Consider the following 23,219-nt stretch of genomic DNA (forward strand, 5'->3'; position numbering starts at 1 on the left):
CTTTCTCTCTCTCTCTCTTTCTCTCTCTAAAATAAACAAACATTAAAAAAAAAAATGATGGAACTGCTGGCTAGATGCCAACCAAGAGTGCCAGTTATACTGTCTAGGCTCTCCAGGGGAGGGGAAGTGGCTTCATACCATGGTGATTATTCTGACCATCACAAAGGAAAAACAGGGCAGGTGGGTCGCTCACAGCTGGACTTACTATTCTAAGGTTGTCACCTGAGAACACTATCAAGGGTAAAACACCATTCAACATCAGTCTCTTAAAGATTGTTCTCATATAAGATTTATTCCCCAGCACCACTCCCTCCCTCCCCCCTCCCGTCCATCCCCACCCCAGTTCACAGTGGAGGACTAAGGAGATTCAGAGCAGGATCCCCCAGGTACAAGAAACACCCTCTGAAGATTTTGCTCTCCTTCCTCCCTCCCTCTTGCCAACTTCCAAGGCCTGAAGCTACACACACTTATGCAAACACACCAAAACCCGCTCCTCTCCCACACTCCTGTGTTTTTCCCTATCAGAGTTCACCTGTGAGACATCTGGGCTCTGAGAAGAGAGGAGGTGTCCAAAGTCTGAGAACCCTAAAGTGGGGAGATGCCATTACCCCGAATCTTCACACACAAGTGACTATGAAACAGGCGCCTAGCTCTTCTCCCTTCTCACTCTTAATTTTCACTCCCGGCCTCTACCTTGTCCATCAACCAAGAGCAAACATGTTAGCACACTCCCACCTGCAGCACATGAAAATGGGCTCTGTCCAACATCCCTTGCCCAGGTATGGGAGTGTTGGGGGAGTGGTCCCTGAGGATCAGCAAAGGGTTAATGCAGAGGGCAAGAGGACAGAAGAGTTTGGCCTGAGCTCTGATTGGGGAAGCAGAGAGAGGCTGTAGTCTGGCACAGGTCTAGAATTGCCATTTTTAGTTTTTCTCTTGCATGACAGTAGAACAGATACCCCTTAGAGGGGTTTCTGACTACAGACACATTCTTGCTAACTGGGCTCATCCTTAAAAGAGGCCCTGCCAAGTGGGAAGCAACTGAAAATGAAACTATTAAAGGAACTGAATCAGGAGTAAGAAGAGCTGGTGCAAGAAGAGCTGGTGGCTCCTGGGGTGAATGCCAGTGAGCCATTTGTAAAGTGCTACTTTGACACCCCCCATGCAATTATTGCTTCTCCAAAGGAGGAGCAGGGGAAGGAACGGGAACATGGAAATGGATATGGTATGGTATTGCTTTGCTCGTTGCTCAGGCTGATGGTCAAATGGAGCCAGGGGTTAGCAGCACCAAAAATAACCAGGCAGCTTCAGAAGATTCCGTGAGACCATGAGATATAGAGGCACCCGCCCTCTCAGCCAGCTGACCCCACAGCCCAAGGTAATGTTGAAGAGGCTGACCCTCACATCATGTTCACATTTCCTAAATTTCACAAGCACTACTTTGGAGCACTGGAGGTTAAGCCTCAAGAAATGAGGATGGGCTGGGGCAGAGGGAGCAGGCCTGCTCTGCAGAACCAAAAAATTTGCTTAGAAAAAGACAAATCAAATCATGGCTTAGCAAAAGAGGATGGCAATGTAACTCTTCCAGCTGCTGCCTGACTTGGAGCTCCAGGGAGGAGATGAAGGGAGGAAGGAAGGAAAGGGTGGCTTCTATCACTGAGGGCCCCCGAGCACCCATACCTAGAAGCAAACAGCAGCACCCCCTCAAAGGGGAACCAATACCCCTGATTACTTTGTTCCCCAAAAGTACCATTCTGATGGAGAAGCCTCCCCTGGGGGAGCACTCTCACTGCAGTGATTGAGCTCAGAAATGGGCGTCCAGCTGGTAGCCGGGGAGCGAGTATCCTCTCTCAGCAGGCCTGAGCTTCAGCCAGGCCACCAAGCATACATATAGAATTCAGTGGATGGGACCTGTGTTCTTCCCTTGCCCCTTCACCTTAAGTGGGATAGGGAGAAAAAAAACCTAAACCACAGTGACCCCCAAAAGGAGTCTCTGCCTCAGTGGCTCCTGGAACTGGCAGGGTCCAGCTGATTCAGCTCTGACTGGTCCAGAAGTTCAAAGTCATCCCCCTCAGCATCAGTGTCCAGGTCTGAACTAGGGGCCCGAAGGAAGCCTCTTGTTGCTCTCCGGGGAGGTGGGCCAGAAGGGCCTGGCTGGGAGGCCCCTGACAGGGCCAGGTGAATCATGCCCTGGGAGACCAGGCTGGCAAGGTTGCTGGTGAGGTTGGATCCTGCAGGCAGGGCACCAAGCAGGAGCTCCGGCAGTACAGCCTCGTCCTGGCTGGCAGGAGGGTTCTGGAGCTCCTCAGCTCCTGGTGGGGAACGGTACATCAAGCTGGGCATCCCAATGCTGGTATCGTCCTCATCATCCAGGCCAGCAGGATCCACATTAATGGAAGGGAAGTCTGGAAGGTCTCTGGCAAAGGATTCTTCTGGATCACTGTGACCATCTAGGTCTGGGAGAACAGAGGGGTGTCTGAGACATGGCAACAACCTGGCACTCCTGTGCCCCAGCCCCACAAAGTCAGCCCCATGTAACCCGATTTTTGTACCCTGTATTTCTCAGGGTGAAGCAAAACCTGTAGCACTGGTTGGCCTTTCCCCTCCACTTACAGACTGCTATGATCTCTACTGACCAAAGAACTCCCTCCCCTCCCTCCAGTATCCTCCATATGAGCCTAGAAACCTGAGGCTACTATGGGAGGATTTCAAGGAGAGCAGCAGTACCATTCTGGCTGTAGCCATATGCCAAAGCTGTTCTGCCACCTGATCTACACCTCAGAGAGGAAGGGGCAGTATCCCCTTCTGCCCAGGGAAGCTAAGTGGCAACAGTCAGAGTCATTATCAACTTGGGTCCAAGGTTCTCCTCACCTTCAGAGCCTTCTGTTAGAGGTGTCTGTCCCCGTGAAAGATTGAATGTGCCATTGTCTGTACAGGAGACCTCAGCATCCGAGTGCTCGGAGTCTGTGATGGCCAATTCCCTGGCAACAGTAGAATCATCCAGCTTAGGAAAGAAAAGACCAACAAGCCTGAAGAGAGAATGCCATTAGGAAAAGGTGCAGTTCCCCAGTTATAGCTCTACTAATTAACCAGCCCTAAAGGCTACCCTAAAGCCAGCAGTGCAATCAGGCACAATAGGGACTTCAGGCAATATCTTTACCCCTTTTAGGCTGCTCCCCCAAGGAAAACACCCTTATTTATCAATCTTGAGCATAAGAAGGAAAGTAGTGTGGGGAGTCAACCAGCCACTTACTCTTAAGCAAATAACTGATCCAGAGATAACTTTTCACAGGTGGCCAGGAAGATACATTGCCCAACACAAGGTGGGCTGGGTTGTTTAAAAGATGATCACGCCAGTTCCAGAAGTTCTGCCATGATGGTAGGGGTTAAAAGGAGACACGGAAGAGGGTGTGCTGGTCACCAGGCTCAAACTAGGATCTATGCACACAGTCCCAATAGAACACTAGCTTCTCTCCTCACTGTTCTTTGGGGCAAGGGGACGGTGGGGCCTTGAAGCACCCATAATGAACTTGAAAACCTATTCACTGCCTAAACATGAGCTGCCATACAGTTAAAGGGGGCTAACTGGCCAGTGGTGCACCTTCCACACCCAAGATACCTGAGGACAGAAAGCAGCAAGCTCCTCTTCGCTGTCACTGTGGTTGTCCATTGCACGCTCTGGGTGTAGAGCTCTGCGGCGCACTATGTGGGAAGAGCAGAAGGCCTTGATGCCTTCCCTTAAGGGGAAACCCCCACCCGCCCTGGACTTCAAAGGCATAAAATCAGAACAGAACAGAATGAATCCTCTGAATATATCCTGAAGCCCCCATCACAATGCCTGAGGGTGGGGGTTGCTGAGCCTAAGTAACAAGGTAAGCTGATAACTGGGGAGAGAAAGATCTCTCTTCCATTGCCTCTCCTCCACCAGCCCCTCCACACTTTTGTTCTGATCAGATGATCAACAAATTGCAGGATCAGCTAGGGGCAGACAGGATGTCAAGGTGGAAAGTGGAGGCTGTCATAGAGAGGGCAAAGGGAGATGCTCCACCTTGGTTAAATTAGGCTTTTGAGGACTGATACTATTTAGCTGGCTGTGCCAGGGGGTGTTGGGCCTTGATGACCTTGTGTGTGCAGGGCTCTCTGAAGGCTAGGGCTTAATGAAATATCTAACCTGACCAGCCCACAGGAGGGAGGAAAAAGTTCACGGAACTGTCATTCATGTGTTGGAGGATCTTGGATCTTCTGGCTTCTCAGGCAGCATGAATCACCTTTGGAAAGCAGCTTTCAGTAGTAAAAAGAGGCCTGGCTTAGAGGTTGCCATTTACTAACTGTGAAGTTCAATTTCTTTTCTCAAGGTTGTCAAGGTTAAATAAGACATGTATGCAGAGCTGCCGGCACAGTGCTCGGGCATAAGGAAAGTACTTCCTAAAAAGCAGCAAACACTAGGGATATCTTAGCTGTCTGACTTTTATTCAATTTGGAAGAGCTTTCCCCAGATTTGTTTAAAATGAGAGTGTCCGGAATTCTAAGTGGGAAAATTGGTAAGCCTGCACAGACTTCCCGGAATAAAATATTACTTTTACCTACCACCGCCCCCTACACACCAACCACACCTCACTCACTTCTCCAACTTCTGAGGACTCACAGGCTTCTCCTTGTCTTCCCCAAATTGCCCAAGTGGAAAGAAGCCTCCCCTTGACACTTACATTGTCTCTCTCTCTGCTTCGACATCATGTAGCCACGGACACTGAAATCTAGCCGCTGCAGAGCTGGCTTCAGCCGTACATATGCTCGATCCCACAGTCGGTGGTACACAGCAAGGGGCCACATCATGACAGTGACAACTGAGAGAAGGAGTGGGAAACAGCGGCAAGGTGGAGAAGGGGCTGTACGAAACAGTCCTTACTGTCCTTCTGTCACTGTGCCCTCTGGACACTCAGTGGGAAATAGTTCTGTTTCATTCTGCTGGTCATCCATCTTTACTAGGCTCCCCCACTACATGAGGGGGTTTTGGGGGGCAGAGACTTCTGCAGCCACCTACGTGGCTGTGCACAGCAGAGTGTGCTGCCGATACATTAAGAACAGAACCAGGCAGTGTGGTCACATGCATACAGGTGTCACTGAGCCAAACAAAAGGCTAACTGGTAACAATGCCTCAGAAACTAGACAACAAATCATGTGAGCTTCTGGCCACAACCATAACTACTCAGTTCTTCCAGCCCCACACAGAGTTCAGGCCAACAGGAAGTAACTAAATTTAAAAAACTGTGCTCCAGAAGAAAAAAAAAGTGCTCCAGAATAAGCAGAATCTAGTAGAGAAACCTCTAAGAATTGTGTTCTGCTATTACACAGTATTCGGACTCTAAAAATTTCCTCCTAAATAGGAACAGACAGTCTTTATAGTTGGTAATACAACATAGGTTAGTGAACCCTCAATGATTTCTAAAGCTGACTTAGTAAGAAAAGTACTTTATGTGTGGGGAGCCTGTTATAGATAAGAAGAAAGATACTTTCATGACACCAAACAGGTTATGAAAATATAAAAAGATCATTTCCTGGAGAACCAAAATATAAAAGTCCTCTTTCTAGACCTAGAGTTAGCTGTGGCTGGAAAAGCTAGCAGGGTAAGCTCAGGGGAAGGTTATGTGCCATACTTACGTATTAAGTAGGACAGCAAGAGCCCAGGGATGTAGCGGCCCAAAACGGCCAAAAAGGTCAGTATCCCACAGCTCAGCAAGCAGAACTGGAGGAGTCAGGAAACAGTATTAAGTTTCTGTTACATGGAGGGAGACTGAGGTGGGGACAGGGGATAGGTGGAGATGTGATTAAAATGATTCTTTATGACCTATGAGTGGGCATGTCAGAATCACAGCTGTGTCTAGCCACTGTTGCATCCCACAGTGATTACGTCTGGGATGGAAAGGAGGATGTCCATTCTATTCAAACTCCTTTTCCGTGGCTAACCCAACAGGGCTGCACCTTTCCTGCTAGGAAATTGGTCTGCATGGGCTTAGCCAAAAATTCTCTCTGAAAGCAAGTGTTGGTGGTGGGGTTTTTTTAATTTAAAAGAAACAAAAAAGGTAAAAAATTAAAAAACCCAACAACCTACCACGTTTACTATGACACAAAACGCACACAAGCAAGCTTTCTTTGCCATCTTGGGCCTCAATCTAAGGAAGATGGCTCAATCTAAGAGGCAAGCACCCAAAGAAGGAATCGTCAAGCTCTTCCCCTAGTCCTAGTGGCTGGTCAGAAACCCCTTCCTATAACTTCCCTTTGTCTCCACAATCATCGGGGTCTTTCCTCTCTTGAATGAGGATATGCCATCACAGGACTGTCTCAGTTTAGCATGAACTGAACTGAGAAGCCAGAAATGAAAGTGAAATGGGAAGAGTCTTACCTTGCCTGGGTTTTGCTTTTTGAAAAGCAAAAGATTCCTTATGAAAATGGTCCCACTAACCCAGACTTCAGCTACGTGGTGGCAGAGCTCGGGCACGCTGAGCAACCGAGGGTGCACAAAGCCCCAGCTATAGGAGAGAGAAGGGGGAGCTGTGAAAGGAGGGTGTTGAGGGATTTCCCCCCCCCCGCCCCATCTTGCTGTGTAGGCAGCCGATGCTTCTAGGTTTCAATTGGAGCTGGGGAGTGGCTAGTCCTAGGTGCTCTGGAAGTGAAGTGGGACTTTCTTCTTGTCTCACAGGTTGAAACTTGAATTTAGAGACTAGGAGGGCACGCTTGTTCCGACAGCTCCACCCTGTGAGCAAGCGGCCCAATCCACGTGTATAAACCTGCCACCAGCTCCAAGGCCCTTTGTGCTTAGAAACATCTTCCCTGCACTCGGACCATTGCAATTCACTGTGATTGCAATTCAGGGATAAAAGTAAAGCACAGTCTGACACTGCTGCTGCTGAGGGGAGGCAATGGTGCATGTGTCCATCAGAGAGAAAACAAACAAAGCAAAAGCAAAATAAACCATAGCAGAGGAAATTCCTTGGATCAAACGTATGGGATGAATGAACTGAGAAATGAAAGCAGGAGCTGTAAGACATAAGAGGAATCTTTGGCTTGCTGATGCCTGGAATCAATGTGTTTTCTGACCAGGAACTTTAAAAAGCCAGAGGTCACAGAAAACACTAAATGACCTGGTATAAAAGCCAGGAGACAAATGAAGTAAGTTGCCTCGAAGTTTTCACAGTAGGGCTAAAAAATGCAGCTAATTTCCTGGCGTGTTAGATTACGGGGCACTACAACACTTCTTTTTCAAAACTTTTCTTAATAGCAGAGGACACTAGCCATCTCAACATATTGCTGCCTGAATTTTAGATTTGTTAAAATGATTATGTGGAACAGACTAGGTTCTCAGCTTATACTCTGTATCCATAACATGGGGTTAACAACATGGAACCAGAATATTACAACAAGAGAATCAATCAGAGCAACGAAAAGGGATTTAATTAGTGTTCCATACCTCTCATTGTCTAATGCGTCGGGTCTTGGCACTACAATATTAAAACAAACACCAGCATTAGTTGGTAGGGAAAACTAAACATAAAAATGTTAGGCTGTTGGTCTGACAGCTCAAGTTTTAATAGGTTTGAGGAAAAGAAAATGCTAATAGCCAATAAAAAGGAGACACTATGTTACACTGACAGAGTTAGGGAACTGCAGACACAGGGATGATGGCTGATGCCTGCTCATTTCTCCAGTGGGCGGGTGAGGGGATCCAAATGGAGCATCAGGACCCCTTCTACTTTCTACAACTGAGAATCAAGGTGCACATGAAAAATGACCCGTCCCACCCCTCAAGTGCGTCTTGGTTGTTCATACATATCAAGGTGCACCAGGTTACTGAGGCAGGTTATATTTACTCCAACCCTAGAAATCTGTCTTTTCTCTTTAAAAAGAGACCTATTAACTATAGTGAACGATGTCAAGTCTTTTGACGTTCACCAGCCATAAAACAGGTGAATGAACTACATGACTCCTTAAAGTCTCTGCAAAATAGGATGGGAATGTATTTAAAAGCTGTATACTTTGGTGTAAATATCCTGCCAACACTTCAAAATTAACATGTCCAAAACCTACATCAATTTTCCTCGCTCTCAACCCCCACCCCAACGGACTCCCCTGCCTGCTGCTACTGTATACGCTGACTATAACCCCATTCTCCTATTCTCCTAGCTTTGAACTCCCGCAGCTGGCTTTTATCCCTTAATTCTTCTAACCCCCTATTTACCAGTCTTAATGTGTCTTCCTACTTCTCAGCTCTTGAAGCCACCCATCATTTGTTTCCATGAATACTTCTCTGACTACTTCTCACACATACTGCCATAGTTTCCTATCAGGTCTCTCTCCTTCCTCATTTTCTTCTCTGTGAGCTTGCAAAATGCTATCAAATTAAGCTTTAATATCACTTCAGCATATAAGCTTTAATAAAACAATGTTCAATGACCACCCACTAGCTATAGGATAAAGTCTAAACTTCTAGGCCTAACTCAAAAGCCTTGTAAAATCTAATCTCAACATGTTTTCAGTTTTATTTCCTAGTACTCCTTTCAGTGACCTCTTCATTAGGGTGAAAGTGACCAATTCCCTGCTCTCAGAGATGCTTTGCAGCTTCTGGTTTCTCAGACTAATCAAGCTACTGGCCCCTCTAGAAACACACTTTTATATTCAACTGTTCAAATCTCTTGCTTCATTCAAGGCCTGAGCCAGAGCCAAAATACATAATAAACATACCGATCACATACTGCACCGTGACATATTTGGTACTGTATTACAACTGTCATTTCATTTGTCTTCTGTTTATGTATGTACAATCTTTGAGAAAAGGAATCATGTCTTAGAGTACTATATATAAGTCACAACACTTAGCTTACTGCTTTATAAATAAACAAGTTAAAAGAAATCCCTGAGAGGCAAACGGATACCACCTCAGTAAAGATGTAGTATGCAATGAGAATCTTTTTTTTCTTTTTTTTTAACTTGAGGACTACTTACTCCTCAGACCAATAATGAAGGCTAGAACATCTCAGGTGGTGGGTACAGGTCTCCTGAGCTTAGTAACAATGGGAAGGGTGGAGCACAGCTCCACCAAACTACAGAAGGAGCACCAGCCCTTCAAGTGTCTCCTAAAGCAAATAATTCAGGCATCAAAAGGTATTCGCAGTTCTATATACTCCCCCATAAACCCCCCAAAATAAGGTAAAAATTAAATGAAAGATCATTTCCAGTTCAGATTGTTCTAAATGCTATCGAACTCACCTTTTATTTCAGGCCAGATTTTGTTCTTCCATTGATCTATACACACAATGATCATTGAGCTGAACGCAAGTAAAAATACAAGACGAAGGGATGTCAGTGCAAAGAACCTATAGAGAAGGAAAAACAAGATTATTATCTAATTAAGCTACTTTCAGAAAGGACCATATGTATACTTCAGAATCTAGTAAATAGACTTAAATCCTAGTTATATAGCTTGGGAAAATCACTTAAACTTCCTGAACATCAGCTATTTTACCTATGTGGCAGAGGTAATAATTTGCTTCTGTAAAGGCAGAGGACTAAGTCAAATAACCTCTTATAGCTCCTTCCAACTTATAAGTCTGTGATTCCATTAATTTCAGGGAGAAGAAATTCATTCCTGATAACAAGTTATTATAAGGATGAAAGCAAACACCTTTCTACCAGATTAGACCCTAGTGTAGGGCAACAAACTGATAGAGATGTATTAAGAAGTATATAATTCAATTAGATATTCTTTTACAGACGGAAGAACTGAGGCCCAAAAAAGTAAAATGATTTGGTCAAGGTCACACAGAAAGTTAGCAATGAAGCTACATCTCAAGAGCCAGTTCTTCAAAATTAACACTAATACTTCTTAAACATTTCCTTAAAATTGAAGAGAGAACACTTCTTGATTGATTTCATGAGACCACATTACTCTAATACCAAAGCCAAAGACACTACAAGAAAACTACAGACCGAGACCTCTTATGAATACACATGCAAAAATCCTCAATAAAATACTAGCAAACTGAATTTGGCAGCATATTAAAAAATTATATACCATAACCAATTCCTGAGATTTATTTCAGGAATACAAGGGTGGTTCAACACATAAAAATCAATAAATATAATATATCATATTAACAGGATGAAGGAAAAGTTCTTTCTTATTTGAAGGAATCAACCACAAATAGATATTTATGAAAAATCTGGGAAATCTTAACACCTACAGCACACCTGAAGATATTAAGGAATTGTTAGTTTTTTAGATGTGATAACGTTATGGAAAATAGGTTTTTAAAGAGTCCCTATTTCTTAAAGATACATACTAAAATATTTATGAACACAATGATGTGATATCTGGGATTTATGTCAAAATAATAGAGGTTGGCAAGGAAAAGGGTGTAAAAGAAGAAGAACCAAGATTCACCATGCATTGATAAATGCTAACATCTAAAATCTTTCAGGGGCACCTGGGTGGCTCAGTCAGTTAAGTGTCTGACTTCAGCTCACATCATGATCTCATGGCTCTTGAGTTCGAGCCCCGCGTCAGGCGGTGCTGACAGCTCAGATCCTGGAACCTGCTTTGGATTCTGTGTCTCCGTGTCCTCCCCCCCGCCGCTCACACACTCTCTCTCTCAAAAATAAACACTAAAAAATTTTTTTAATCTTTCATAATATATTTAATAAAAAAAAATTAGTTCTAGGAGTGTTTCTATACCCCAGCATAAGGCCTCTAAAGCAGTGCCTTTCAGTGTCTGTAGTCCAGTGCTGGCCCACAAACTGATTCTGGCAGTCTGTGAGGAAGTAAGTACAAAATTTAAAGTAAGCATTTACAGGGGCACCTGGGTGGCTCAGTTGGTTGAGCGTCCGACTTCGGCCAGGTCATAATCTCATGATTCACGGGTTCAAGCCCCACATTGGGCTCTGTGCTGACAGCTCAGAGGCGGGTGCTGGGAGCCGGGAGCCAGCTTCAGATTCTGTGTCTCCCTTGCTTTCTGCCCCTCCCCCACTCACGCTCTGTCTCTCTCTCTCTCTCAAAAAATGAATAAACATTAAAAAAAAATTTTTTAATAAAGTAAGCATTTAGAAATTTTTATAGAAGTTTGACCAAGTAATTTGGAATCTAAGAATACCTTTGGGTTTATATTTTCTGTCCCTTTTTTAAACTTAATTTTTCTAGTAACTGATTTGTATTGTACTTTACAAAAGTAATGATTTGCCACACATCAGGGAAGACACCACCACTAGCCCTCACCACAGATGGTTTGAGAAACCATTCAGTTTTTTTTTTTTTTAAGTTTATTTATTTCTCTGAGAGAGAGAGAGAGAGAGAGAGAGACAGAGCATGGGTGGGGGAGGCGCAGAGAGTGAGAGAGGGAGACACAGAATCTGAAGCAGGCTCCAGGCTCTGAGCTGTCAGCACAGAGCCCGATGCGGGGCTCAAACTCACAGACCATGAGATCACGACCTGAGCCGAAGTCAGATGCTCAACCGACTGAGCCACCCAGGCGCCCCTAAACCATTCAGTTTCAAGAGGGAAGCTGAATGTATTGGAGAGATGGTTCGGCAGGGCAGTAAGACATGGCTTTTAAAGTCAGACTGGTTGGAGTCCAATTCTCTCAACACCCGCTTAGTCCTGTGACCTTGAATAAACAAGCTTAACCTCTTTAAGCCTTGGTTTCTTCATCTGTATGTAGTGGTAACAATAACAAAACATGCAGGATTGTTTGTAGGTAATAGAAACAACATACTTAATTGCCTATAAAAATACCATACTTGATCTTGCTAAAAAGAAAACACAAGGCACCAAATACATGCCAAACACACTGCTCTATTCAATTTTACAATGTAGCAGTGTTATTAGCTTTATAACAACTGATCAAACAAGGGTTAGGATGACCAAGGTTTGGTTATAAATGAGCTCTTTTCTTCTCAACTCAACACAAGACCTCATGACTTGACATAACCACAGGATATTAAGAATATAATCCTTATATTTAAAGAAAAAAAATAGCTTTATCTTGTGTGTATCTATGAATACCTATACATATGCAGGGATTGGCAGAGGAACTTTTTGTCTCTAGACATTTTTGTACTTGTATTCAACAAACGTGAATCCACGTTACGTAGTTTTTAAAACTATACAAATAATGAAGGATGGGAGGAACCAAGAACTGAAAAATCCAGACACCAATGATAACCTATTCCGATTTTTCTACCCCACCACTTAAAGGACACTGTAATTATATATGAGATTAAAGAATGAAAGCAGCTTAACAAAAATAAGCCTCTGGAGCTGCCCCAGGTCATTAATCTTTTCTCCAAAGCCAGTTCATCACCCCAGCAAGCAAAGTTAACAAGGCCAAGGATAAGGGCTCTAGAACTCCTTGCTCCCCAGTCCTGCTGCTTCTATATGCCAGCATAGGAGGAAATGGCATGACCACTATTTTCTCCAGAGTTCTTGAAAGGGCTCCCTGGGAAGGCAATTTTCAGACTGTCTACAATCTCCACTTCCCAGATCATAATTACTAACACAAATATAAATTGCGGTAGGGATAGGATATTAAGCTCTCCTAAGGCAGGCCGGTTTTCCAAAAATGATGGCAGTAAAAATACTGTTTCTCCAAGACCTGAACTATTTTAGTAGCCTGTTATAGTGCCCACCTATGCTTCAACTCAATCCAACAAACGTGTACTGAATGCCCATTTTATGTGGAGGCCTTGAGGTAGGCAGCCCAGTTACAGAAAACAGTAAGACATGGACCTTACTCTCAAATGTATTTATGTGTCTACGTGTGCTTGTATGTAATATGACAAGATAAAAATAACAAAGAAGAGGACATTTAAGCTGGGATTTAAAAGATAACTGGTAAAGGGGTGCATAGGTGGCTCAGTCAGTTAAGCATCCGACTTCTGCTCAGGTCATAATCTCATGGCTTGTGAGTTCGATCCCCTTGTCAGGCTCTGTGCTGACAGCTCAGAGCCTGAAGCCTGCTTGGGATTCTGTCTCTGTCTCTCTCTGCCCCTCCCCAGCTCACGCTCTGTCTCTCTCTCTCACATATAAACATTAAAAAAATTGTTTTTAAGATAATTGGTAAGAATGGGGTACCTAGCTGGCTCACTTGGTGGAGTGTGTGACTCTTGATCTCAGGTTGTGTGTTGGAGCCCCACACTGGGTGTAGCGATTACTTAAAAAATAAAATATTTAAAGAAAAAAAAGGTAAGTGGTAAGAAAACAGGGCAAAAGGATGTGGGGAAGGAAAGGACATTCAGATAGGGACAACAGCCAGCTGGCATGACATATTTAAGGAACAACAAGCTGTTTCATATAACTGAAGCACATAGAATACAAGGAGGGGATGGATATGGGGAGAGAGGCAGAAGTCAGATTATGAAGAGCCTTTTATGACAAGCATATTGATTTTATCCTGTAGATAAAGGTGAAACAGTAACGAGTTTTACAAAAAGTTTTTTATTTTTTGGGTCATGAAGGCTAAAACTGTGAACATCTTTTTTTTCCCCCTTAATTTTTTTAATGTTTATTTATGAGAGAAGGGAGGTGAGGCAGAGAGAGAGAGGGAGAGAGAGAATCCCAAGCAAGCTCTGCACTGTCAGCACAGAGCCCATGAGATCACAACCTGAGCCAACATCAAGAGTTGGATGCTTAACTGACTGAACCACCCAGGCACCCCAAACATCTTTCTCCACAAGATTAATCCTGACCCATAAATTAATTTCAGGACCAGATTTATCTTTTTCTTGAACAAGCCAATGTAGGAACTCAGAAAAAGAAAAGTTTTTCCGTGTGGTATAAATAAAATAACATTTCTTGGGAAAATAGTTTCTTCCATACAGATAAAAACTTAATTAATATGATATATCACCTCAATATACTGCAGTTGACCCCTCCAAGGTAATAGATAATTAGCATCAATGTTCTCTTAGAAGTCTGACTGTCAAACATAAAATATGGATAAGTGTGTGCTTTTTTCCTTCCAGGCCTCAACACTAAATCCCTCAACAAAAAAGGAGTATCAATCTCAGATTAGTGTGCTTTGTTTGAAAAGAGTTCAGAAAAGAGTAAGACATGGACCACGTGAAAAGAGGTCACATTAATGCTTATCATTTTACAGATGTAACCCGGAAGCACACCTGTAAGACAACTCTGCAACCATGTGCAAAGACAAAACATAATTGAAGAAAGTATTTTTGAGATCAGTACAGATAAAGGATGGATGAAAAATATGGAGGACTCTCCTGGATTAGTTTAGTCCTGCAATGTCTTTTCATGCACGCCAAAAACTTCACAGGCAGATATAACAGTGTACAAGTTTGATACGACAACATGTGAAACATTTCTTAGCAACTATAATCAGCATGAGAACTTCCCAACTTAGCAAAAACAACTGCAAATGAAGTCAATTCTGAATATTCACATGTAAATTATTCAATTTGGGGATTGCCCACAGCCCATTACTCCTTGTATCCACTGTGGACTCACAATCTATTCTTTCTTAATGATACGTTTTTTTCTTTTTCATAAAAGCAACCATGTTTATTGGAGGAAATTTAGAAAATGTGATAATTATAGAAGAAATTAATAAACACGAGGGGCATCTGGGTGACTCTGTTGGTTAAGTGTCCAACTTCGTCTCAGGTCATGATCTCACGACTAGTGAATTCGAGCCCGTGTCCGGCTCTGTGCTGACAGCTCAGAGCCTGGAGCCTGCTTCAGATTGTGTCTCCCCCGCTCTCTGCCCCCCCCCCCCCCACTCACGCTGTCTCTCTCTCTCTCTCAAAAATGAATAAACGGGTGCCTGGGTGGCTCAGCCGATTAAGCATCCGACTTTGGCCTAGGTTGCAAGTTCATGCCCCGCGTCTGGCTCTGTGCTGACAGCGCAGAGACTAGAGCCTGCTTCAGATTCTGTGTCTCCCTCTCTCTCTGCCCCTCTCCAGCTCATGCTCTGTCTCTGTCTCTCAAAAATAAATGTTAAAAAATTAAAAAAATTTTTTAAATAAACATTTATACATACACACACACGCACACATACGATGAAGTTAGTACACCATCTATGAAAGTCTTACCAAAAAAAAAATTTCTTGAACCGGAATCTGATCAATCCTCTAGATCCAACTACCAATTTACAGGAAGTACAGAGCACAAGGGGAATATGCATAGGGATACAATAAGTAAAATCCACTCTGCTGCTTTCTTCAACAAATTACAGAGGAAGAAAGACTGAAAGGGAACAAAGAGTAAAAGACATATAAAAAACAGATCAGTCACAATATGTGGACTTCATTTGGATCCTAACCAAGTTTAAAAAATAATAATATTTCTTTTTTTTTAAGCTCAAGCCCAAATGTGGGGCTTGAACTCACCACCCTGAGATCAAGAGTCACATGTTCTACGGACTGAGCCAGATAATTTCCCCTAAACACAAGTAATATTTGAAAAAATTGGAAGTTTGAACATTGATTAGAATCATTAACTTTCTACATATGGTAATGGCACTGGTATTTTTTAAAGTATTTTTCAGAGATTTTTCACATTCTGAAATACTTAAGAGATTACATTATAAGACACCTGGGATTGCCTCAAAACAACAAAGGAAGAGGTGAAAAAGAACTGAGGCACAGAAGACACAAAACTGGTCATGAATTGAAAAATTAAAAAAAAATTTTTAACATTTATTCATTTTTGAGATTGAGAGAGGAAGAGCATGAGCAGGGCGGGGACAGAGAGAGAGACACAGAATCTGAAGCAGGCTCCAGAGGCTCTGAGCTGTCAGCAGACCATGAGAACTCACAGACCATGAGATCATGACCTGAACTGAAGTCGGACTCCCAACCAACTGAGCCACCCAGGTGCCCCGAAAAATTTTAAAACTGAGTAGGTAGTAGTACATAATATTATTCTACTTATGCATGTTTAAATTTTTCCATAACAAAGTTTTTTAAAATGACCCGTTATCCACATACATGCCCTAAAATGTGAAGAGGTTATTTTCTTCCATTTATTTTTATTTTATTTTATTTTTATGTTTATTTATTTTTGAGAGAGAGAGAAGCAGAGTGCGAGTGGGGAAGGAGCAGAGAGAGAGGGAGACACAGAATCTGAAACAGGCTCCAGGCTCTGAGCTGTCAGCACAGAGCTGGATGCGAGGTTCAAACTTGTGAACTGTGAGATCATGACCTAAGCTGAAGTTGGACGCTTAACTGACTGAGCTACCCAGGTGCCCCTATTTTCTTCTATTTAAAAAAATTCACATATAAAAACTCCATGGAAATATATGTCATATCTGGTTTAAAAACCTCCTTCTTCATTTAAAAATACATAGATGAGTTTTCTTGTATCACCAGAAAAACATCAAAAACGATTATATCATACATACATACAATTAGTCTGTTAAATCTTTCTCTAATTGAACATGTCTCCAATTTTTGATATAAAAAAGTAAAGCTGAATTATATATCACTGAGCATGTATTTTTGTCCTTACTTCCATTAACTACTTCAAGTGGAAATACTGTGAAATACTTTTTAAAATTTTTACCTTCTTTTTTTTAAAGTTATTTTTGAGAGAGAGAGAGAGAGAGAGAGAGCAAGAGAGCATGAATGGGGGAGGGGCAGAGAGAGAGGAATAGAGAGGATCCCAAGCAGACTCCACACTGTCAGGGTAGAGCCCAATGTGGGGCTCAATCTCACAAACCATAAGATCATGACCTGAGCAGAAATCAAGAGTTGGATGCTTGGGGCGCCTGGGTGGCTCAGTTGGTTAGGCAACTGACTTCAGCTCAGGTCATGATCTCATAGTTTGGGAGTTCGAGCCCCATGTCAGGCTCTGTGCTGACAGCTCAGAGCCTGGAGCCTACTTCAGATTCTGTCTCTCCCTTCTCTCTACCCCTCCCCTGCTCACGCTCTGTGTCTCTCTGTCTCTCAATAATAAGTAAACGTTAAGAAAAAAATTAAAAAAAAAAAAAAAAAAAAGAGTTGGATGCTCAACTGACTGAGCCACCCAGGCACCCCTTGACTTTTTTATTTTTTAAATTTTTTTTTTTTCAACGTTTATTTATTTTTGGGACAGAGAGAGACAGAGCATGAACGGGGGAGGGGCAGAGAGAGAGGGAGACACAGAATCGGAAACAGGCTCCAGGCTCTGAGCCATCAGCCCAGAGCCCGACGCGGGGCTCGAACTCACAGACCGCGAGATCGTGACCTGGCTGAAGTCGGGCGCTTAACCGACTGCGCCACCCAGGCGCCCCGACTTTTTTATTTTTTAATAACAGAGTTACTGAGATATTTCATATACCATAAAATTCGCCCTTTTAAATTGTCTAATTCAAAGGTTTTTACATTTTTTTTTTAATGTTTATTTGTATTTGAGAGAGACAGAGCACAAGCTGGGGAGGGGCAGAGAAAGAGGGAAACAGAATCCAAAGCAGGCTCCAGCACAGAGCCCAATGCAGACTCAAACTCCCCAGCCATGAGATCATGACTGGAGCCGAAGTCGGACGCCCAACTGACTGAGCCACCCAGGCGCCCCTAACTCAATGGTTTTTAATATATTCAGAGTTGTGTAATTATCACCATTATCTAATTTAGAACAATTTCATCAACCCAAAAGGCAACCCATACTCATTAACAATCATTGTCCATTTTCCCCCAGTCCCTGAAAAGACATTAACTTCTTCTTTTTTTTTTTTTTTTTTTTTTTGTTTTTTGAGACAGAGTGTGTGTGCACATGCAAGCAAGCAAGCAAGCAGAAGGGCAGAGGGAGAGAGGGGGAGGGGGGAAAGGGAGAGAGAGGAAGAGGGGGAGAGAGGGAGAGGGAGAGAGAGGGAGGGGAGAGAGGGAGGGGAGAGAGGGAGGGGAGAGAGGGAGGGGAGAGAGGGGGAGGGGAGAGAGGGGGAGGGGGAAAGGGAGAGAGAGGAAGAGGGGGGGAGAGGGAGAGAAAGGGAGGGGAGAGAGGGGGAGGGGTGAAGGGAGGAGAGAGAGGGGAGAGAGAGAGGGGGAGGGGGGAGAGAGAGGGGGAGAGAGAGAGGGAGAGGGAGGGAGAGAGAGAGAGAGAGAGAGAGGGAGAGGGAGAGGGAGAGAGAGAGAGAGACAGAGCATAAGGAGGGGAGGGGCAGAAAGAGAGGGAGACACAGAATCCAAAGCAGGCTTCAAGCTCTGAGCTGTCAGCACAGAGCCTGACATGGGACTGAGCCACCCAGATGCCCCTTAGGTGTCTTAATACATGTTGCCTAATTACCTTTCAGAAAGATTATTGAATTTATGTTGCTATCGATCATATACCAGCTTTTACATACTTTCCCCAGAATTAAATACTACCATTAAAAAAAATAAGCAGAAATTAGTAACTCACTGCCATTTACATTCAAATTTTTAATTACTAACGAGAGTGAAATGTTATATATCCATTGATTCATTATTTTCTACTTTTTTTTTTTTTCAACGTTTATTTTATTTTTGGGACAGAGAGAGACAGAGCATGAACGAGGGAGGGGCAGAGAGAGAGGGAGACACAGAATCGGAAACAGGCTCCAGGCTCTGAGCCATCAGCCCAGAGCCTGACGCGGGGCTCGAACTCACGGACCGCGAGATCATGACCTGGCTGAAGTCGGACGCTTAACCGACTGCGCCACCCAGGCGCCCCTACTTTTTTTCTTTTGTAAACTTTTCACCCCCTTTATTAGGGGTTAAAATTCAATTCTCTCTGAATAAAAAATATTCCTTGGAAAAACAACCTGGTTTCCAGAAAAATCACGAGAAATTCCAAAACCAAACAATTTTCTTTGAGGTTAATTATACCACGGATCCTCATAATTAGTATAGGTGAATTAGAGTTTGCTATATCATAAATAAAATAAAGAGCACATGTCTATCTTCAACCAAAGAAGATACTATTTCTGGGTTTCTTTGTTATTACAGAGTAGGCTTGTCTCACTGGCACTTCAGAACAAAGCATCCCATCCTATAGGGACAAAAAGCCCATTATTGTACGGCACTTGTGGCCATCTGGTTGATGAGCTAGTCACTGGTAAATCAGTATGAAAAAAATTAACCCAACCCACATAATTTAGTGATAGTTGTTGCTTACACAAAACCAGAAATGAAACCAGCTAGTTGCTAAACACCTACTTTATGTTAATGGACAGAAAGCACCCAACCTTAAAATTAGGACAGATAAAAACTAATGGCGGAAGACAGGCAAAACAGTAAGCCAAGGCACCCCTGGGAGTCTCCTTGGCTACCAAAAGCAACAAGAACCCTCCAAAGACTAGCATGAGAAGCATTTGCTCAGTATGTTTCATCTGAAATTTGACGTGTAAATTTTTCTCACAGAACAAATGCCTCTACTTAACTGGGCCCTGCCTTCCATTTCCTGTCCCTATTATTTTTTATTCATATTCTAAACTTTTAAATCAGAATTGCTTTAATCACTACTCGGTCATTTTTGTATTTGGATTCTTTTGGGGGGAGAGAGAACATCTTTATTTTTTTAATTGTGAAAACAATAGATTCCATGATATCCCTAGAAGATGGTATGGTTAACTGAGACAAATCATTGTAAAAGCAGATCTCAATAGGGAATCAGCTTGTGAGTGCTCTAAATCGATATCCTTAATTGAAAGACGGTCTAGAATCCTAGAATGTTAAAGACTGGAAAGGAGCTCTGAAGCCATCTAGCCCTCCTTGAATCATGTGGGCTTGGAATGCACACACATGTCCAGGGCTCCTTAGTGCTCCCCTGATCTCCTAGATCTGAGTTAAACCAACAGGTTACTTCAACCTGTTTTTTTCTGATCCTGTCAGGATACACTCTGGCTGACTCCAATATTCTTCCCCCAAATCACTCCTTTACAGGTGGTGCTGAGGTTAATGAAAACACAAGCTATTGGAAAGGAAGGCCTGACACTTCTGTTATTATCCTAAAGAGAATAACATGTCAGTAACCGGAAGCAACATAGGCTGAAAGATTTCTGATATAATCACCATAATTGCTCTGAAACCTGAAGAAAAAATAAAAAAGACTGAAAGCCCTGAAATACTCTAGAGGCAAGGCATTTACATCCATCTCTTTTACGCTGCTGTTGTTTTTGTTTTATTAAGATGTAAGAGGGCACATTCACACGTACAGAAAAACCTTGACTGAGAATACAGAACACTGAAAATTAAGAGTTACTACCTACCTGAATTTGGATTTTTTGTACTCCTATCCAATCTTCTAACACCTCAAAATGTATAAAACACCACAGTTAATGATGTACCGTCATTTAAAACAAGGGAAAAAATTTTCAGACAATTTCTCTGTGACCTGAGCCAATGATCCTCTTACATTTTCTAAACATTTATAATGTCCGAGAACTAAACAGTCAGTCTTTGACATTCCTAACTGAAATATCAACACATGTTGACATGTACAACATGATGCTACCAGAATGTCAAGTCTAACTTTCATTTTGAGCCTCGAATTGTCTTCCAAGGAAGCTCATTTCCTAAAACAACAATGCTATGAATTCCAATACCAAACTACCTTAGCCTCTGAGGGTTTAACACTATCAGTCACTCTGTAGCCTTCATGGAGATGAGTCCTCTCTCCATAAAGTATAAGAGTCTCAAGAGTCACACCTTTATTTTGCTATAGCTCTTCTGTACCTACATAGAGAGTGATGGGAATGTAACAACAGTAACCATGTTCTGGATACTCAGTAGGCAACCTAGCAGGAAATGCCAGAGACAAAGACCAATCACAACAACGCTTTAAGAGACCAAGACTACAAAAAGGGGAGCTGAGTGAGATTCTAAACATAGAATATTAGTAAACTTATGCAAACACTGTTGGGGGCCAGCAAATTAAAGTTAACTGTAACATTCAAAGATGTGCCTCAATCACATAGGAGAGCAGCTCCCTATAAACACAGACCTCCACTCCACATTCTACTTCAAAAATCTCTCAAGCAGGGCACCTGGGTGGCTCAGTTGGTTGAGCGTTCTCAGCTCAGGTCTTGATCTAGCCATGAGTTTCAGCCCCGTGTCAGGCTCTGTGCTGACAGCTGGGAGTCTGATTCTATGTCTCCCTCTCTCCGCCCCTCCCTCACTCACGCTTGGTCTCCATCTCTCTAAAAAAATGAATAAATATTTTTAAAAAAATCTCTCAGGCAAGGGGCATATGGAAAGTCCCCTCCTCAAAAATAACAACATACATGCTGACTCATTTGTATTAATAAACCTTGATGAAGTTTTTATATATTAGCCAATCACACTTGGACACAAACTGGTTTATTAAGGGCCAATTTTTTTCCCCCTAGGAGTACAATCTCAATGTAGGAAATGAAGTTTTGGCTGAATGGTTTGGGGTTAGGAGTTGTGATGGGGGAGGTGGGGGAAAGGAAGAAAACGTCATTTTGGGAAATGCTCCTGATTGAGGTGCTACACTTAAAGATTTCTGCCAAAGAAAGAAAAGGAAGGAAGTAGGTACCTGGGGATCAGAGAAGCACAACCAAAAATAAATGAAGAATGCTGTAGGAAAATTTTATCATCAAGTTTGCTAGAGACTCCGGAAGCAACTAATGCCAGAGACTGCTCTGACACCTCAAACCTGAGTCCCCTTCAAACTGTGAGAGGCTTAACTTAATAGCTGAACCTTGTGTCTATCAATGAATTTGACATTAGTTTGCTCCAGTTCACTGAAAATCTTTCAGACAAAGGATAATAAATGTTTTGGTTCTAAAACCAAGAATTTCAGGAAAACGTACTTTTAGCAAAAAACACATTTTCTTTGGAAACACATACTTCGTTTCATTTCAGGTTCATCCAGAATAGGTTTATTTCATTCAGCTGTAGAAGCCCCCCTATACTTCAGTTCCCTTGGAATTTGGTGAATAATCCTTTCCTAGTTATGAATAATTCCAAACTATGCTTAGCAGACCGTATGAAGACCTATGTCCTCTTTAGGGGATGACAACTGAGAAGCAGCAGTTTCATTTTCGCACAGCACGGCACACAGACTCTTAAAGCATATTTATAGTTTCCCTTTTGCAGCTCAGGAAAACTCACACACGCTATTAGGCATCCTCAATCTCCTTGCCTATAAACCGTGCCTAAGGATGTCTAATTCCTTGGAACAGGAAGGAGATGCAATCGTTAAGTGGCTTTGAGACGGGTGAAATTTACCACTATTCCATAACTGTTCTTCAAAAGCTTATAATTTTCTTTCAAGTTGCAGCTCTGGAGGCTCTTATTGACGCTCAGACTTCATAAACTCCCTTGAGCAGGGAAAGGATAACTAACGTGCTAATTCAGATCACTCAAGCTTGTTTTCTTATCACACCTTTGGATACTTTTGCAAGACCTCACGCCTCACGCCTCTACCCCAATATAACAACTACTAAAATCAAAGCTCTGAGAATGGTCTTCAAACCACATTTGAGCGGACAAGAGACGGGAAGTGATGGCCTTAAGTGACACAGCTTTCCCTAGCCAAAATGAGGCGTCCTCGCTCGCTTCGAGCGACTCAAGATGTTACCAGAAGCTCCTGCCAGATGTGCGGGGCAAGGGTGCGGGAACAAGTAAAGCAGGGAAGATAACTGGAAAGCCCTGGGGAGAACTGCGATGCCAAAGCCTGCAGGAGGAATGGACTGTAAGGAGGTGAGGCAAAATTAGGCAGGTACTGGAAGGAGCCAAGGCAGCGAAGAAAACAGGAGAGGCGAGAGGTAGAGCCCTAGAGAAACCTGACGAATTCGCGCCTGGAAGGGTTTCCGAGGGTCCAGTTCTCTCACCAGAAAGCCGCGTTCAGCCCCAGGCACCACAGGGCGCTCCTGGCTGGCCGCTCCCACACCAGGGCTGCCTGCACCCGGCTCAGCAGAGGCTCGTAAGGCCCCAGCACCTCCACCAGGGCCCGCTGCGCCGCCTCAACCTGCTGGTCTCGCTCCCAGGAGCCTGACATAGTGCGGCGACCCCTCAAAGTAGGCCCCGAAGCTGGGCCTGGGGCCGCGGCCACCCCCTCTGCCTCCGCCATCTCCCCCCCGGGAGCCACAACATCCGGGGCCGCGGCCCGTCGGTCACAATAAACACCGACTGCGCAGATGCGCGATTCCGCGGGGGAGGCCTCGTCCCTCCATAGTGCGCCTGCGCACAAGCTCTACCTCACGTCCTCCCAGAGAAGAGAACGCTGCGTCAAAGTACGTCCCCCGCGCCGCGCCGCGGCG

The 23,219-nt window shown here is 43.5% G+C and overlaps 1 protein-coding gene across 1 annotated transcript; it reads right to left on the reverse strand.

The window, feature by feature from the left end:
- Positions 1–530: 530 nt before the first annotated feature.
- RETREG3 (reticulophagy regulator family member 3) lies at positions 531–23,189 on the reverse strand. Its single transcript, XM_045488952.1, has 9 exons — positions 22,791–23,189; positions 9,259–9,365; positions 7,463–7,493; positions 6,398–6,524; positions 5,656–5,740; positions 4,704–4,841; positions 3,617–3,699; positions 2,869–3,001; positions 531–2,453 (listed from the first exon to the last, which is right to left on the reverse strand). Exons 1-9 carry the CDS (start codon positions 23,027–23,029, stop codon positions 1,996–1,998), a joined length of 1,401 nt encoding a protein of 466 aa, XP_045344908.1. The 5' UTR covers positions 23,030–23,189; the 3' UTR covers positions 531–1,995.
- Positions 23,190–23,219: the final 30 nt, after the last annotated feature.

The sequence above is a fragment of the Leopardus geoffroyi genome, chromosome E1 (genome assembly GCF_018350155.1).
Source record: "Leopardus geoffroyi isolate Oge1 chromosome E1, O.geoffroyi_Oge1_pat1.0, whole genome shotgun sequence".
Taxonomy (NCBI): domain Eukaryota; kingdom Metazoa; phylum Chordata; class Mammalia; order Carnivora; family Felidae; genus Leopardus; species Leopardus geoffroyi.

Excerpts from the sequence above, each read along its gene's own strand:
- RETREG3 (XM_045488952.1), bottom strand. The coding sequence starts at position 23,029 with ATGGCGGAGGCAGAGGGGGTGGCCGCGGCCCCAGGCCCAGCTTCGGGG. Across the intron at positions 7,494-9,258 it reads AATCTGGCCTGAAATAAAAG|TGCCAAGACCCGACGCATTA; the intron begins GTGAGTTCGATA and ends TTAATATTGTAG. Across the intron at positions 3,002-3,616 it reads TTGCTGCTTTCTGTCCTCAG|CTGGATGATTCTACTGTTGC; the intron begins GTATCTTGGGTG and ends TTCTTTCCTAAG.